Below are 17,055 nucleotides of genomic sequence, written 5' to 3'. Positions count from 1 at the left end.
GTACATTCAGCCTGCCCATTAACCGCTCCAATCGAACTGTGTGTATGGCCAGCCTTATGACCCGTACACACGATTGGACAATATCTGACGAAAAATACCGCTTTCGAATCAATTATACAATAATCGAATGATTGGTACAGAGCTTTCGAGAGCCAATCACGACAGTTCATCCAATTTTATTATTTGGTCGGACAAACACAAAAAAAATTTCTCGTTAGAATTCAGATTTTCATTTAATTGCTACAGTTGTCATCCAAAAATAGAATAGAAATACACTACAACAAATGGCATCACTTCACTGTGTGTGTGTGTGTGTATGTATGTATGTATGTATGTGTATGTATGTATGTATGTATGTATGTATATGTATGTATGTATATGTGTATATATATGTGTGTATATATATATATATATATATATATATATATATATATAATAATTTTTATTTTATTTTGTCGTACAAGAATTTTCATCACTTTAGTAACCTCTCCATTTTGGAAATGCCCCTAGCATGCTAAAACAAAAAACGATCTATCGTTACAATTTTCGGATCTTGTGTATGGGCCATAAGTCGCCTCTCGCCTTCTTCTTTTTTTTTTGTGACATTAGTTTCCCACATTTCTTCCGTAATTTAACAACGTTGGCTCCAGGCCTTTTCTGACACTTTTTTGTTTACATGTAACGATCAGTATTTTTTTTCTTAGAACCCCCAAACATTCTATATTATTATTATTATTATTATTATTATATATATATATATATATATATATATATTTTTTTTTTTTTTTATTTTTTTTTTTTTTTTACGGCAGAGGCTCTAGAGAATAAATTGGTGTGTGTTGCATTTCCATGATCTGATGTTCGTGGTGATACCACCGAGACCGACCACCGACAAATGCTATTGCCTTTTGAGCGTTCACATGGGGGCACTTTTTTTACTTTACACCATCGCTTTGATCTTCTTTTTATTGCTGTCATAAGAAATGTAAACATCCCTTGTGACCACAATAGGTATGTGACAGGTACTCTTTATGGAGTCTATAACACCCCAAATCCCTCCTCTGCCCTTTAAAAGCATTTGTTGAGAAGTCAAATCGATAAAAAATCTCAGCAAATCTATTTTTGTGTGTGTGTGTGTGTGTGTGTGTGTGTGTGTGTGTGTTTTTAATCGCCCAGCTCTATAAGGGACAACAACGTAGTATCTTTTATTTTTTTAAATTTTTTTTATAATTATATTTTTTATTAAATTTTAAAGCGAATACAATAAAATCGAGCAATGGAATACTTGAAAAGCAGAAATAAACATAACTTACAACATAGACATTAACTAGAGAAGTTAGATATTAATGTCCACAAATGCAGGCACAAAAGTGAACTGCATGACTATAACAATTAAAATAAATAACAAACAGTTTATGAATGACAAAAAGAAAAGAAATCCGAAGGACAATAGGCCGGAGGCCAGAGGAAAACAAAGCGACAAAACCTCCATAGGATCGTCATGGTGAATCTCAGAGGAGGGGAGTGAGTCACCCGGATAGACACATAACGAGGTTTAATGGGAGAGGAAAGGATGGGAGCAGAGGCCAGAAAGAAGGAGCACCTACCAGCAGCAGCGGCCGTTAAGGGTGTACAGGCGGGGGAGCCCCGTATTCCGACTGATCCCAGGGTTCCCAGACTTTATTAAACTGGGGAACCAAGTCATGAACCGAGGCCGTCAGGTACTCCATTCTCCGTATCTCGGACACCAGTTGGAGAAATCTAGGCCAGGGGGGAGTTGCGCCAGACAACCAGCATAGCGGGATAAGCCTCTTAGCAGCTAATAGAATATAGGAGATCAGCCGGTTTGTATTTCTGGGTAGGCCCGGGATAGGGAGACCTAATAAGCAATGTAGGGGATCGATCGGAAGGGACGCCCCCGTTACTTCCATCACCAACGATCCCACCTCCAACCAAAAAGGACGTATCAGGGTGCACTTCCAGAAGATGTGGAACAGTGACCCTACGTCAAGTCCACAAGGCCAACAGCGCGGCGAAACAGAGGGATCGAATTTGTGGATGACATCGGGGGTCCTATACCAGAACATGAGAATTTTAATTGCCGTTTCCCTTTGCGTAACACACTTAGAGGATTTAAAAGTAGAAGCCCAAATCTTATCCCAAGTCTGTAGGGGGATAGGTTTATCCAGCAACTGGGACCATTTGCTCATATATAGATGTGTAGATTCATTTAAGGGGGTCGACTCATGGAGGATTCGGTGGATAGAGGAGATTAGATGTAATTGGTGGGGACCCTGAGTGCATAGGTGTTCAAAGGCCGTGGGATTATCAAGGGTTGGGGTCGGAGACTTGGAGCTGAAAAGGTGTCTAACCTGTAGGTAGAAGTAAATGAATGCTTAGGGATATTATATTTGTCACGTAAGGTTTCAAAAGCATGAAGCCTGCGCGAGATGGGGTGCACCAGATTTCTAAGTTGGAAAAGGGGGGGGGGGGTCTAGCCACATGAAGGCCCTACCCAAGGACAAACCATCAGGGTTAAACAACACATTCATAAGGGGGGGGCTGGGCGAGGAAAGGGAGTACTTTTTATTGCACTTTTGCCATAAGTCCAGGGTAAAGGACATTGGGCCGTACATTGATGCCTAAGATTAGGGTGAAGAGGAGACGAGACACCCCAGATCAAGGAGCATGGGTGCACCGGATATAGGACCCCCTTCTCAATAGCAGCCCACTGACTCGTGGCGTAGAGAGAGGACCAAGAGGTAATGATTCGTAAATGAGAAGCATGGTAATATTTCACAACATCCGGAGCACCCAGACCCCCCGACCCGGGGCGCAAACACCACTGAACTGGCAAGGCGGTGAGATCTATCCGCCCATATGAATTTTAAAAACCGTCTTTGGAGAAGTTTGAGCTGTGGAATTGGAATGGCTACTGATAGTGTCTCAAAATGATAGAGCAGTCTGGGGAAAACTGACATTTTAAGAACGTTGATCCTGCCCAAGAGTGACAGAGGATATTTGAACCAGGTCAATAGGGAGGTATGAATGTCTTGGAATAGGGGAGGAAAGTTTGCACGGAACAGATGGGAGTACGACGGAGTCAAAAAAATACCCAGGTATTTGAGTGAGTCAGTGCACCATCTATAAGGATAAGTTTCTTTGAGCCTAGAGAGTTGTGTAGTGGGTATGTGTATGGGTAGAGCTTCAGTCTTTGAGGTGTTAACTTTGTAACCAGAGATCCCCCCAAAGGATGAGAGTAGTTTGTGCAGTGAAGGGAGAGAGACCAGTGGGTTGATAATAGTAAGCAAGATGTCGTCCGCAAAGAGTGATAATTTATACTCCCCCTGTCGCATCACCACCCCACCTATGTCTGGATGAGAGCGTATGGATTCGGCTAGGGGTTCAAGACATAAAATAAATGGCAACGGTGATAAAGGGCACCCCTGCCGAGTTCCATTCATCAAGGGGAAGCAATGCGACATGAAGGACGACATCTGTACCTGAGCAGTAACAGTTGAGTATAGAGCCTCAAGTGCTTTTAAAAAGGGGCCCGTGAGACCATAGACTTTAAGCATGGCGAACATATAAGGCCAGCATAGCCTATCAAAGGCCTTCTGTGCATCTAAACTAAGTAGCAGTGCTGTTTTTCTGGTCCTATCCAGAAGGTCCACTAGGTTAATAGTGCGTCGGGTATTGTCTCCGGCGTGTCTTTTTTGAGCTTAAAAACCACAGGAAAAAGCATAATGATATTCTTGATATCACTAGAAAAAAAAGCCTTTGAAAATTTGTTTGCAATAACTTCATCGGTATCACCAGCAAAGCAACTTCATTATTATCCCATTTAAAGGACAAAAACAAAATGTGCGCTGCATTTCGAGATTTCATAATTTGGCACATCATAAATGTTAATTCTCCAATACGACCGCTAGTTTACAAGACCGACCACTTCTGGCTCATCCTTGCTTCCGAGCATGCGTGTTTGTACGTTTGGACTTTTGTCCGACGGACTTGTGTACACACACTCGGAAAATCCAACAGACATTTGTCCGCGGAAAATTTATAAACCTGCCATCCAACATTTGTCCATGGAAAGTTGGCCAACAGTTGTCTGATGGAGCATACACACAGTCATATTTTCCGCTAACAGCCTGTCATCACCCATTTCCTGTCGGAAAATCTGATCGTGTGTACGAGGCTTTACTGTGACTAAACAACTCAACCTTGATTGATCAGTCTGTTCCTGAAGGCCTGGTTTTTGCCTATATGTTTTATGTAACCTTGCTCTAATGTACTTTTTGTTAACAGCTCTCATGCAGATTGAATTGGTGCAATCTCTTAGACCCCTTTCACACTGGGGCCGCCCATGCGTTAGCAGTAAAGCGCTGCTCGTTTTAGCTGTACTTTTTGGGCGCTAGTGGGGCGTTTTTAATCCCAGCTAGCGGTCGAAGAAGAGGTTAAAAATGCCCATGTTGCTTCTGAAGAGCTGTCCATTCATTTCAAAACTGCCCCAAAGATGCTGCTTGCAGGACTTTTTCTACCTCCCTACAAGTGCACCGCCCCAGTGTGGAAGCACTCTGGCTCACATTTCATGAATCGGTTATCTTCAAGTAGGCAGTCCTTTCAAAAGCAATAGGAGGCTCCCTACTCTCGCAGGTAATCGCACACACTCTCATGTAATCACTCAAGCACTGATCACATGCAAGTTATCAGCCCTGTACACAGACTGCTTGCCTACTTACAGCTTATCACGGCACTCCTGCTGTGGTTTTGACAGCTGATCGCAGACGGGGTGCATTCATTCCTTTTAGAACCAGTCAACACTTACTTACTCGGTCACCAAGAGATGCGTTTTCTGTATTCTGCAAAAAACAGGTTGTTCCTGCTGCTCTCTATCTCCCACTTCTGGAGGGGCACTAGCACAACTGCCAGCTAACGCTCCCCCCTCCACCACCTGCTGTCCTTACTGTGGATGCGGGCAGTAAGAGCAGCAGTCTGAGCTACTGTGGCCATCTTCCAGCGTGGCAGGATCCGGTGTCCTCTCCTGGAGTCCCCTCCGCTCGTGCTCCTCTCAGTGCTAGGCATCTAACAGATCGCCTGATGCTTTGGCCATTCGGGAAACTGGTTTTATACCTGCTTCCCGATCGGCTGGGAGGAAGATCAACGCTGCAACAGCGAATATTTATTCGCTGTTGCAACATACCTGGGTGGGATTCGGACGTATCCTCTGCAATCCAAGCCCACTCTAGTTTGAAGCCTGTTAGAGCCTATGGCTCTAAGCAGGTCCTTAAAACAAAACCCTGGCTGCTGTAATTCATGTGCCCGGTGCCCCGAAAGGGGGTGGCAGTGGTGACCGCGGATAGATTCATGGTATGTATGAATCTATCCACTGCATATAGGGGGTGGGGAGGAGAGAGGGGGCGGCACCTGGGTGCCCCTAATGGACGAGCCGCCACTGGTCAATGTCCCCAGTTCAGCTATGGATTTTATAGAGCAGTTTTGGCAGCTCTGCACATGCACAGTTCTCAATGAGTTTCTATGCTGAGCACATGTGGGCTTATACACAGTGGTAAATGACAGCCCACTCCTTCCCTCCTCCATGCCCACTAACCAGCTAAAAACAATAGGGGTGGGATATTGCATTGTAAATTTAATTTTTAATAAATGTGAAGTTTTAAGCAGAGAGCACTAGATTTGTTTGCTTTTTCTTCCTGCGTGCATGCTGTGGGCATTGGAAATCTATTAACCCATCTATCCGAGTAAGAGGCGTCTGAAGCGTTCGCTGTTTGTCTTCATCCTCAGAGAGGGTGAGACCTACTGGTAATGCAGGGGTCACGGCAGTGAGGTGAGAGACTTGTCTCCAAGGGTGGAGGGTTCACATTTGGAATTGCATGTCACATTGGTGATTGGAGTGGATTTAAGTTTGGATATCGTTTGAATTGGAGATCGTGTTTTTTTTTTTTGGGGGATATTTATTGGACTATTTTTTTTTTTCTGGCACCTATATCTTTAGGGCCGGTTCACACAGGGGGCGATGCGAGGCGACACGACTTGCCTCGCCGCGACCTGACAAGTCGCCCCCGTTCTGTACAATGGAACCTTTCTGAGAGGAGCGACTCGAGTCGCTCCGACTCAGAAAAAAGGTTCCTGTACTACTTTTGGGCGACCTCGGGGCGACTTGCATTGACTTCTATACAGAAGTAATTTGCAAGTCGCCGCTGAGGTCGCGGCAGGTCGCTGCGAGGCAAGTCGGTGTCGCTTCGCATCGCCCCCTGTGTGAACCGGCCCTTACACAATTGTTTGTATATTTGTATTAAGTTGTGCTACATTATTGTGTTGAATATATTTTTGGGGTATAAAGAATCTGGCATGTTTACAGCGAGGCAATAGGTTGTACAATTAAATTAAAGACTGCATATTAAAATTTGCTAATAAGCACAAAAATTAACCCCTGCACTTTCAAATTAAAGCTGCCTAAACCTATGAATTGAGGTACTAGTTAAAATGGCTTTTTAACCACTTGCTGACACTGTGGTGGGGTGGCACATGCAGGCACAATGACATACATGTACGTGATTGTGCCTGCTCCGGTTTAGGAGTGAGCTGTGCGCTTCCTCCCACAATCGCTGTGTCCAATAGAATGCGGATCATGGTAACGGGCCTCCTTTTTTGTTGGCTAGAGGATCACATGATCACTATATGATCACAATGTAAACAAAGCTATTATGAATGAATTTCATCCATAACGGCTCTGCTTCCTAAACAAGTGATTAGCTGTACCATGTGGGTAGCTGTAGCCAATCACAGATCACTAGTAATCCCAACGGTCTTGAATGCAACCCAATGTTGAAAATGTTGTTACAATGAACATCATTGTTACTATGTTGACACTGAACTACTCTGATGAAAGTATGTTAAAAAAAAAAAAAAATGTACCAACATTTTTTTTTTAATAAACTTTAGTTTTTTTCACACCACACATTGCAGGAGATATGTTTCCTGTAATGTGTTAAAACACACTGCCCTTGCGATTTGCATGCGGGTGCCAAAGTAATGTTAATGGCACCCACATACAGATCGCATACGCAATGTGTTTTTTGGCACCAGATCACTTGGTAACGCAGTCTTTTTTCAAAGTAGTGCTTATGCTACTTTTTTCACATTCCGGTGCGATTTGAATGGGCTGCAAAATCGCACTGCATGGCAATGCACGCATGCCACATTCCCGTGTGAACCGGCTCTGATAGATTTTGCAAGCTTGCTTGAAATAGTTTGAAAATTGTATGGCCAGAATTAACGTCATTTTGAAAGTACAGCTAGAATTCTGTTCTGAAAATGTTTTTTTGTCTTTGTGAACATGCAGCATTAAACCTAACCGGGAGCTTCACAAAATGTGGGCCATCTGTACCTGTTAGCCGTGTAATGACCCTTGATACGCCTGTCACATCTACCATATTTTGAGATGCACAGTTGGCTATATTGTGAATTGAATCTGTCTGAAGTACTGTTTTTTTCTATTTCTAAAATCAAACCACAGATGAACATGACCTTATCCTTGTCATTTTGTGCACTTTTTTTTATTTTATTTTTTTTATGTTTCAAGGTCATATAGTTTATTCTTCTTCTATAATTTATTCTCTGCGTAACCCTGTAATTATTTTTATTAGGCAAGGATAAAGCTCAAGAGACATATCAATTGTACCTATGAACCTCTCACGAAGGTGTGTTGAAGCTAACATTAATACAAGGCTCCATTGACTTGTACAGAGCAGTTTTGTAGCGGAATTGTATATCTCACAGTGTGATTTTGAAATGATACTGACATATCCATAGGAGTGTATATATAATATTCATAAGTAACAAGTATGGCTTTGAGAAGCAGGCACTTTAGCTGACCTTTTGTACATAAAACCATTTTTTTTTGTATGTAATCCTGCTTCAGTTTTCCTATTTAGTATATACAATATATGCTCGCCCTGGGTTGGAAATATCAGGTTTTAGTTACCCTAATACTTGGGATTGCTAGTTTAACAGCTAAACTCTAGGTGGATAGCAAAGAATAATCCTAATAAATACAGTTGGTGATTTCAAATAATTAAATTGAATTAGTGTAAACACTTGAACTTGGCATTATTTAATTTTCTTAGAATTCCTTGTAAAGCAGAACTCTATCCATCACACTCGCCTAGATGGCTGCAGCACCGATCCCATCTGCATCTGTCCCTGCTGGCTCCACACCGAGAACTGAGCAATCAAACTGCTGATCGCTCAGTATTCAGTCTGCAGAGAGCCGGTGACTGTCAGTCACTGCTCTCTGTTCTGTCCCTCCTGCACTCACTGGAGCACCGGGCTGTTGAGGGGGCAGGAGCTGCTGCCTTGGTCGCTGAGAGGCTGAGCCAAGTGACGGTCCAGGCATCTGGGTGGATCCAAGTTGTAAAATTGTGATCCTTCCAGGGCCGCCCGAGTGATGTTAGCCCACAGCGGACTTGAGCCCACCGTTGACTGAAAACTGGTGATAGGAGTGCAGCGCTATGTGCACGCCTGTGACCCATAGGAGAAGTACAGACAAAAATATCTTTAGCCATACTTCTCCTTCAACTGCAGCTTGTTAAATTGAGTCATGCTTGTTTTCAGTCAGGAGCTCCAGAAATCAGAGCTCATGTATAGCAGCCAGGCAACTGGCACTTTCAAGTTCTTCTGCATGTCTTTTTAAACATGTGCAAGTACCTGAATTTGTCTTGATACCCGCCTCCTGTAAAATGAGTCGCGTGTGGTACATGCACATGTGCTGACCGTGGATGTGTGGATAGGAGGTCAGTCTGCTGCTGCTCTTTTAAAATGTAGTCAAACTCAAGTGAATTCTGACTAAGCTGTGCTGCTGCTACAGTGGAGGTTGAGGATCTTGCTGTATAGAAAGTGTGGAGGGCCGCACTCTGCTTAATTCACTTTTATTGGTTACAAACAGGGCTTTTTTTCAGCTGGAACTTGGTGGAACTCAGTTCCACCACCTCTGACTCAGGCCCTCTTCTCCCTGCTCACCACTATCACTTGTAAACACAGGAGTCCGGCTTCTGTGTGTACCAGTGATAGCTTGTCTCCCAATGCCTCCCACAGATCGTATCTCCTGAGCAGCTCCCTCTGAGTGCAGAATGGGAACAAGGGAGATGTAGGTGCCTGGGGTGTATGGCGGATGCAGACACGGTGTGGTCGAGTTCCTGCACCTACTTTCTGAGAATAAAAGCCCTGGTTACAAATATTAAAAATGACAATCCATACCTCAAATGGATAAGAAAACACAGATCAGTCCAGCTTAGCTGGTCTGTATTTTCTTCATTTGCTGTATGCATTGTTGTTGTTTTTAATATTTGTAAGAAAGGTAATTGAAGCAGTGTGGCCACCCAGACTTTTTCCTTTTTCTACATGTTCCTGATGCATGCAGGGTTGGCACATGTCACATGTGCAGAAACAGCAGAGCAGCAGGGGGATGTTTTCCTTGAGCGGTACGTAACCTCTATTGAGGATCCGGCTGGGGCGCTTGTATGCAAAACTGGCTGAACAAAATTCTTTGGCACGTAAAACTGTTCTAATATATGTGCGTCTTTCAACGGCGTATGTACATAATTGTGTAGTAGGATGCTTGTGATAATCTTGTATTCCTCCTAATTTGTTTTACCTCACTGGAACCTTATTTGTCATTTAATATATTCACTGGACTGGAAAAAGGACTAAAATTACTGGTTAAAAAGTGTTATTTAACCCAGTTAAAGCATTATTAAACAGTTTACCAATTCTTAATAGTTCAAGGGAGGGACAAACCATTTACCACTGGTGGGGGTGCTTACAATGATCAGATTTTGTTTATATAAAACCTTTATCCCAAAAGGGGAAACACTGTTGCTATATCTGCTTCTAGTGTTAGCTGGAATCTGACTTCAGTACATCAGTATATCTAAATCTGCTAGTACATTTACCAGTCCCTTCTCCCCAGATTGACAATGCTGCTGTCCAGAGGTGTCTGTTGCTCCTTTATCCAGAGCGGGGGCACTGACCAGATCACCATGTTAAAACGGAGGGGAAAGACCAAAAAACGAAAATGTAGGCCCCTTTCACACCGATACGTTTTTTCCTGCATTTTTACTCTGCAAAAAAATGCAAGTAAAATGTTTCCCAATCCTATGGGACTTTTCACACCACTGCGCTGTGGGTGCAGTGCGTTTTTGAAAAGTCTTGCATGCTGCATCTTTGGTGCGGTATTGAAAACCGCACCAAAAAAACGCAGCTTCCCATTGAAATGAATGGAAATTGCGGCAAAGTAGTGGTGACAATTCACCATGATTTGCATTTTTTAGGTGTGTTTTTGAGTCGTGTCCATTTTTTACAGGTGCAGGTATCCCAGAAACACACAGGAAATGCATATAAAACACGGCAAAATCGCAATAAAAAAATATGCTTTTTTACCACGATTTTGCTTCAGAGCAGCGTGAAAGGGCAGTCACTTATGTAATGATTGGTAAGTTGTAATATAATACATTTTTGAGTTTTTTTTTTTTCTGCTTTTAATCGAAGATGTCATTACATGTGCGATTGTGCGCATTGTATTCCTACTTTAATCTTCTTGTTGATGCATTCTTTTATTTTATTTTATTTTTTTCCTTCAAACAATGAGAAAATTGGACAAAAAATACTGCTTTTGAAGCGATCGTATAATAATCGAATCATTAGTATACAGCGTTCAAGAGCCGATCACAACAGTTCATGCAAAATTATCCAAAGAGACAAACGCAAACCTTTTTTTCTCCTACGATACCACAAATTAATTTTGTTTAATCAGTACTGTAAAAAAAAATTATCTGAAGACCACTCATACTTGGAAATTAAAGAATGCATTACAATACAACACATTCCATCCCTTCTGAAAATATTCGGTCATACAGGAATTTTCGTAACTTTGATAATCTATTGGTTTTCAATATAAGACTATCATGCAAAAAAGAAATGGACGATCATTCGTCCAATATTCTCTTAGTGTGTATGAGGCTTTGCGCTGTACAGTAAGTGTCATAAATGGGAACTACATGAATTTGTTGGTAGTACTTAGTGAAAATCTTGCAGCATTTTCATAAATTTGACACAAGGCTTCCAGCCACATGCGCCCTGCCAGGAAACGAAGGCGAATGCTTATGTAAATGCCCCATTACGTTATCTGGTTGCTGATGAGATATTTTCTACATGACAAGGAATTGTGACAATAACAATAATGAATTTTCTGGTTTTAGGTGTGTTCTTCTCCCTCTGCTGGCCATGAAATCGCCTCCTCAAAGTCTTTTGATGGTTGTCGATTCTGTTGATGAAGGATGCAACGTAACTGAAGGAGAACACAGGCCATCTGGATTATCTGGAACCATAGCAGATCTTTTAGCAAGTCATCACGAGTTCTTTCCTCCCTGGCTCCTTCTAATATGTTCAGCCCGCAAGCAGAGCAGAACCGTCACTAAAATGTTTACAGGTTTGTGTTAAACTTTTCTTTTTTTTTTTTTGGTGTCTGTGCAACGAAACTAATTAATTCATCTTCACTTTCTTGTGTCCCTCTATTGTTTGTTTCATTGGGTGATTTGTGTCCTCCTGAGATCACCCAGTTGAGATGGTAATGGCTTTAGATCACTAATTTGATTATAACTATAGGTCATTCGCAGTGTAGCTCAGGATTGGAAAGCAATTTATAACGGGAATCCTGAAGGCTTTTTTTTTTTTTTTTTTTTTTTTCTTGTGTTGAAGTGACCCTGAAGCAAACTCGCACATACAAACCTATTTTTCTAGCTGGTGATGGTGGTGGTGGGGTTCTTGCCCTTCATCCACGTATATCCCCAAACCTTTTCACCTTTTAAAATGGTTGTAAAGGCTGAATGTTTTTTGCATTCAATGCATGAAGATAAAAAACCTTCAGTGTGCAGCTCCCCCCTTAGACTCCCTTATACTCACTTGAGCCCAATCCCAATCCAGCGATGTGCATAAGAGCAGAAGCTGTCCCAGGTTTCTGCCCCCTCATTGGCTGAGACAAGGCAGCAGGAGCCAGGCCTGTAGAAGGAGCTGAGGCTCCGAGCATGTAGCCTGTTGTCTTACACCGACCTGTCCTTTCTGTGATGTCACATCCACCCATGCATGCACTCCACGTTGGCCCTGGAGACTTCCTGGTGCCTACCTGGCATTCTGGCTTCCATCTTATTATCCACTGGCGGGCCCAACAATAAAAGTCTGAGTGGCAGTGCTCCTCTTATCTGATGTGAGTGCCTCTATATTGTCCTGTGAGGTTTTTAATGACCATTTGCAAATAAATTGGATTATAATATGGCGCTTAGTTTGTGCTTGCCCTCTTTCTTTTTATCTTCTCATATAGAACTGACATATTCTGGGGACAGCCGCAGTTGAGGTTTACCATAGCCTATGGACTTTTTTTGGACTTTATGAATTATAGGTATTTAGACTGTTTAGCATATTCTGTGCAGCAGTTAACTCTTGCTGTGGGCTATAATCCCTTAATACCTATCACTATACAGGCATCATCCCGTTATTGTTTTTTTTTTTTTTTTACAGCTGACGGTTAGCTCTTGTAAGAGCAATCCTATCGGCTAACTAGCTGCCGCATTCCTTTTACAAGCAGCAGGAGGGACATCCGCTCCCCGCCACCTTCTGCGACTTTCTCAGGTTCTCTCATCCCACTGGGAGACCCGTTCGACCAGCCGGCTAAATGACCAGACCAGTATTGCCTCTGTGCTATAGACAAGTTTCCCTGAATGTAAACTGCACCATTTTTAAAAATAAAATGCATCTGATCATACCAATCTTGGTGTAATCAAATGCTTTAAGGGAAGAGGAGGGATTGCTCGCACAAAACGGATTATCCCCCACATGTGAGGTATCACTGCAAATGGCAGATCATGGGCAGTAATTCTAGCCCCCAGACCTCCTGTGTAAATCTAAAGTGGTAAACTGTAAAGGCTTTTAAAGGGTCTTTTATGGATAGTAAAACTTACTTAGTTTGTCACCATTGCACGGGTGTGCGCAATTTTAAAGTGTGACATGTTTGGTATCTATTTACTCGTAACATCATGTTTTACATTTTACCAAACAATTGGGTATTATATTGTGTTTTTCTGCATTCAAATTTTAAAAAGTGTTTTTTTTTTTTTTTGTGTGTTTGAAAAACCGCTGTGCAAATACTACACCCACCAATTCTCTAGGGCCTCTGGTTTAAAAAAAAAATTAGATATAATGTTTCAGGGTTTTACATAATTTTCTAGCAAAAATACAGATTATTACATGTAAGCAAAAAGTGCCTTGGTCTTCAAATGAATAAAGTGTTACTAAACCCTCACCAGTATGGACCATGCATGTACAATTTCTTTCTATGCTCAATAAATTCTTATTGTTTGAGGAAAAAAAAAAAACACACACACCAGTAATGTCAGTGCGTATATGCAGTAAAGCATGCTTGTTATACTCACTGTGGAACCTAAGTGGTTAATCTTCTGAATTGTGTAAAAAGGCTTTTTGATCCTGTCTTCTCTCTTCCTTCCCTTTTGTCCACTGTTCCCAATCCATCTGCTGATAGAACAGAACCCTAGGAAGGACTCTGCACATGCTCAGTTTGGTGTGTATTGCCAGTTCCTTCTTTTTTTTTATTTTTTATTTTTTTGGGGGGAAGGGTTCATGTATTTAGCACAGAGTCAATCGGCACTGTCCAGACTGAGGGCTGGGGGTCCTGCAGCCTCATAGGACAGTCATAGTAGAATTAAAACTCCTCCTACAAACTTTAACCAGACACTGATCAAAGTCACAAGACTTCTATATACTGCTGATGAGAAAAGGTATTTAGCCATTTATATTTACTAAAATAATTGCATTTCTATGTTCTGTGCACTGAGAGAGATCAGATATAGTGAATGCAGGGTCCGGGGTTTAGTAACGTTTTAGGCTGGGTTCACACCGCTGCGAATCTACTGCGTGTCAGTGAAACGTTAATGACACCCCCAGATCAGTTTGCATATTGCAGTGCGATCTGCAAACTCAGACAGGAATCGGATCGCATGGTGTGAACACCCATGCGATCCGATTCTGCTGCGGACCAAAAAAAGGGTCCTGTACGAGTTTGGGCCGGATGCAATGCGAATTCAGCCATACTATCTGTATGGCTGAAATTGCATCGCACAGAGATCGCATGTGATTTGCACTGCAGTGTGGTGTGAATCACATCCGATCTCGTACACCGCAGCAGTGTGAACCCAGCCTTAAGGTGTGCTCGCATAAGGCACAGTTGCCTTGTACCTTGCCCAAGTATGATTGTCTCCACTCCCCTGCTTGTCTGTGTTCACATTGTACTTGGCCCAAGTACACCTCCGTCATCACCTCTGCCAGCCAGATAACAGTGATCTGTGCTTTCATGTTCTGTGAGTGCTCCGTGGTGATCTATGACAGTTCTGTGCTCGGGTACAGTTAGCAATCACATATAAACATACTGTGCTGGAATCCAACTGGACCATACCCTAGACCACCTCTTCCAAGTGGTCCGGGACACGGCATGCTGTAATAACACTACTCAAACAAATTGGTCTTTGGGAGTAAACTGTGTTCAGCCATGGTTCATACACCTAGTGTCAGTACACTGTAAAAGTGCCCATGTTAATAACTCAGGGATGTGGCAGAAACCAAGGCAAACTTAAAGTAATTGTAGCGTTAACCCTGTAGGGGCTGCTGGTAGTTGTGGTCTGTCGCTCACCCTGCACAGCCAGGCACACAAATTCCCAGACATCCAACAGTCAAATAGTCCTTGTACTTTGTTTTTGTGGGGTTTTCTTTTATATGGGGAATTAATTTGAATGGGGATAGGGTACTTATGGGATGTCCACTTGATTGCAGATAGGAAGCACAAACTTGCTTGTAGAACTACAACTCTCAGGACCAGCTAGCACTGAATTTCAGGCCTGACACTGGCTCATGCAGCGACTGCGGCCCCTTATGGTGTAGCAAAAAATGGTAGTCCTAGTGCTAGCTGTCCCACGTGGCTACTGATTCCAGTACCACCTCTTTGGGCCCTGCCATCCCTCCTAGCTACAGCTTCCTCTTTCCACTGCTCGTGCCACTATAGTCCTCCTTACTGGCTCTGCACCCATCGCATTCATAGAATGCATGAAGGTAAAAAAAAAAACCTTGAGCTACTTTAAGGAGAACAAAAATCTCTATAATTAAAATGATACAAGGACCATGACATTATAAACCATAATTTCAAAGCACTGAGCCATACTGTCACAGTGATAGCAGAGTTCCTTGGTAGTAAAAGCTGGAAAAAATTAGAAACATGCTGCCCCCATCATTGAATAATTAGATGCTCTAGGTCTGTTGGGTCTGTTTATAGAAATACATTTGTATTCATTAACAAGACTGTGAAAGAAAGTTTTCACCTTAAAATAAACAATGAATAGAATAGCATTTTATTTGCATTTAATCTCTGCTAAACATGCTCTAAACCTTTTATCTTTTCCACAGATTTTAAACCTTGTAGTTTTATTTTTTATTTTATTTTTTATTTTTATCAGCATCAGCTGTTTTCCTCTGTCTTCATTTCACTGACAGTCCAGCCTGCAAATAAACGGATAATTTATGTTTTCTGCAGAGCTATGCTAACTATGTAAGTTTAACAAAGCAGCCCCAGAGTTCAGTGAAAGACCCTTTGCTGTTTGTGAAATTGCCGGAGGCTCTGCTTTGCTGGTTACTTTCTGCGGTGGCCAAAGGTCACCCTGCTGATTATGTGAGGGAATGAAAGTGCTGAAAGTAGTCATAAAGCTAACATGTGCATAGTAAATGCTATGAGCAGATAAGGAGACAACGGTGGGAAAAGCTTTGCGGGGTAAAGGTTTATCTGAGATGTCCAAGTCATCCATGCCATTTTCAGTCCTTCTAAAAATGTAGACTGGGATATAGAAAACCTGTTTGTGTCTATTGGATTATATTGTTACAGATTAAGAGCTCTATGCTAGAACACTAAAGCAGGCCACGCACAGTGCAAATTTCTTTGCTGCTTCGCTGCTGGTTGCAGCAAAGAAATTCCCTTGATTCTCCCATCAATGCAGGGTTGATGTGGGAATCCTTCCTGCCGAGCCATTGTGTTTTCCCGGCAAGGGGAGGCCAAGAAGGCTGTCCCCACCAGAAGACTGTTATTTTTGCATGCGGCTATACCATCTGCTAGCGATAATCGCAAGTGAAATCTGGCAGGCTGGTTGTACCCAAGTTGTTTGATCGATCAACTTGGTACATTTAGCCTGCCCATACACTGTTAGAATCTATCGGTTCCTGCTGAACCGGCCAAGATTCAAACAGTCCATGGCCAGCATTACAGTTACACATCATTGTGCTGCAAGTCTTTTGAAAGACCCAAATTTCTGTGTGTGTGTGTGTGTGTGTGTGTGTGTGTGTGTGTGTGTGTGTGTGTGTGTGTGTGTTTGTTTGTTTTTCATCATCATCCTGGAGAGGGTCCTTTCGTTTGACATTTGAGAATGAAGGTTTGTGCACATTTTGCCATTATACTTAACTCTTCCCATTTTGAAGTTCCTCTGTTAGTCCCATCTCTTTACATGCGTTTGCTGTTTGTATGTGTACTTCAATACAGGAGCTTTGCAGAGCTTTGTTTGCTATATATATCTTGTCAATACAACTTTGCATAGAGGCTGCTGCTGTCATCCTTTTACCCTTTAAAGAACCTCGCTTAATAAAAAAAATAAATAAATACTGGACTTTAGATGCAAATAATGATTTGACTGCCTTTAAATTGTTTGAGAACTGGCTGCACAAAATGAAAGGATCCAAAAGGGACCAGGTACCTAGGGGTTTTTACTGGAAGTCCATATTTGCTGAAAGAGAAAAGGAAAACCTCCCCTCCAGATCAACTGTAATGTATCTAGCTAGGGTTGTGGCTAACCTTTTTTTGTTTGCAGATACTTTCCTGCATTCTAATGTCCTGCTTCAAACTGGGGAATGGGAGGCTCTGCCTTCAGCATCACATCT

General features: G+C 42.3%; 1 protein-coding gene across 1 annotated transcript in view; it reads left to right on the top strand.

The window, feature by feature from the left end:
* Positions 1-17,055, top strand: part of ANKRD50 (ankyrin repeat domain containing 50) — a 102,392-nt gene that overhangs the window by 32,737 nt on the left and 52,600 nt on the right. The window contains exon 3 of the mRNA XM_077476877.1: positions 11,277-11,506. Coding sequence (XP_077333003.1) covers positions 11,277-11,506 — 230 coding nt within the window. The remainder of the gene's footprint in view (positions 1-11,276; positions 11,507-17,055) is intronic.

The sequence above is a fragment of the Lithobates pipiens genome, unplaced genomic scaffold, assembly GCF_037356315.1.
Source record: "Lithobates pipiens isolate NorthernLeopardFrog02 unplaced genomic scaffold, aLitPip1_a1.2 Scaffold_13, whole genome shotgun sequence".
Taxonomy (NCBI): domain Eukaryota; kingdom Metazoa; phylum Chordata; class Amphibia; order Anura; family Ranidae; genus Lithobates; species Lithobates pipiens.
Note: the sequence above shows the minus strand (reverse complement) of the source record. Positions and strands in the feature narration are given on the sequence as shown.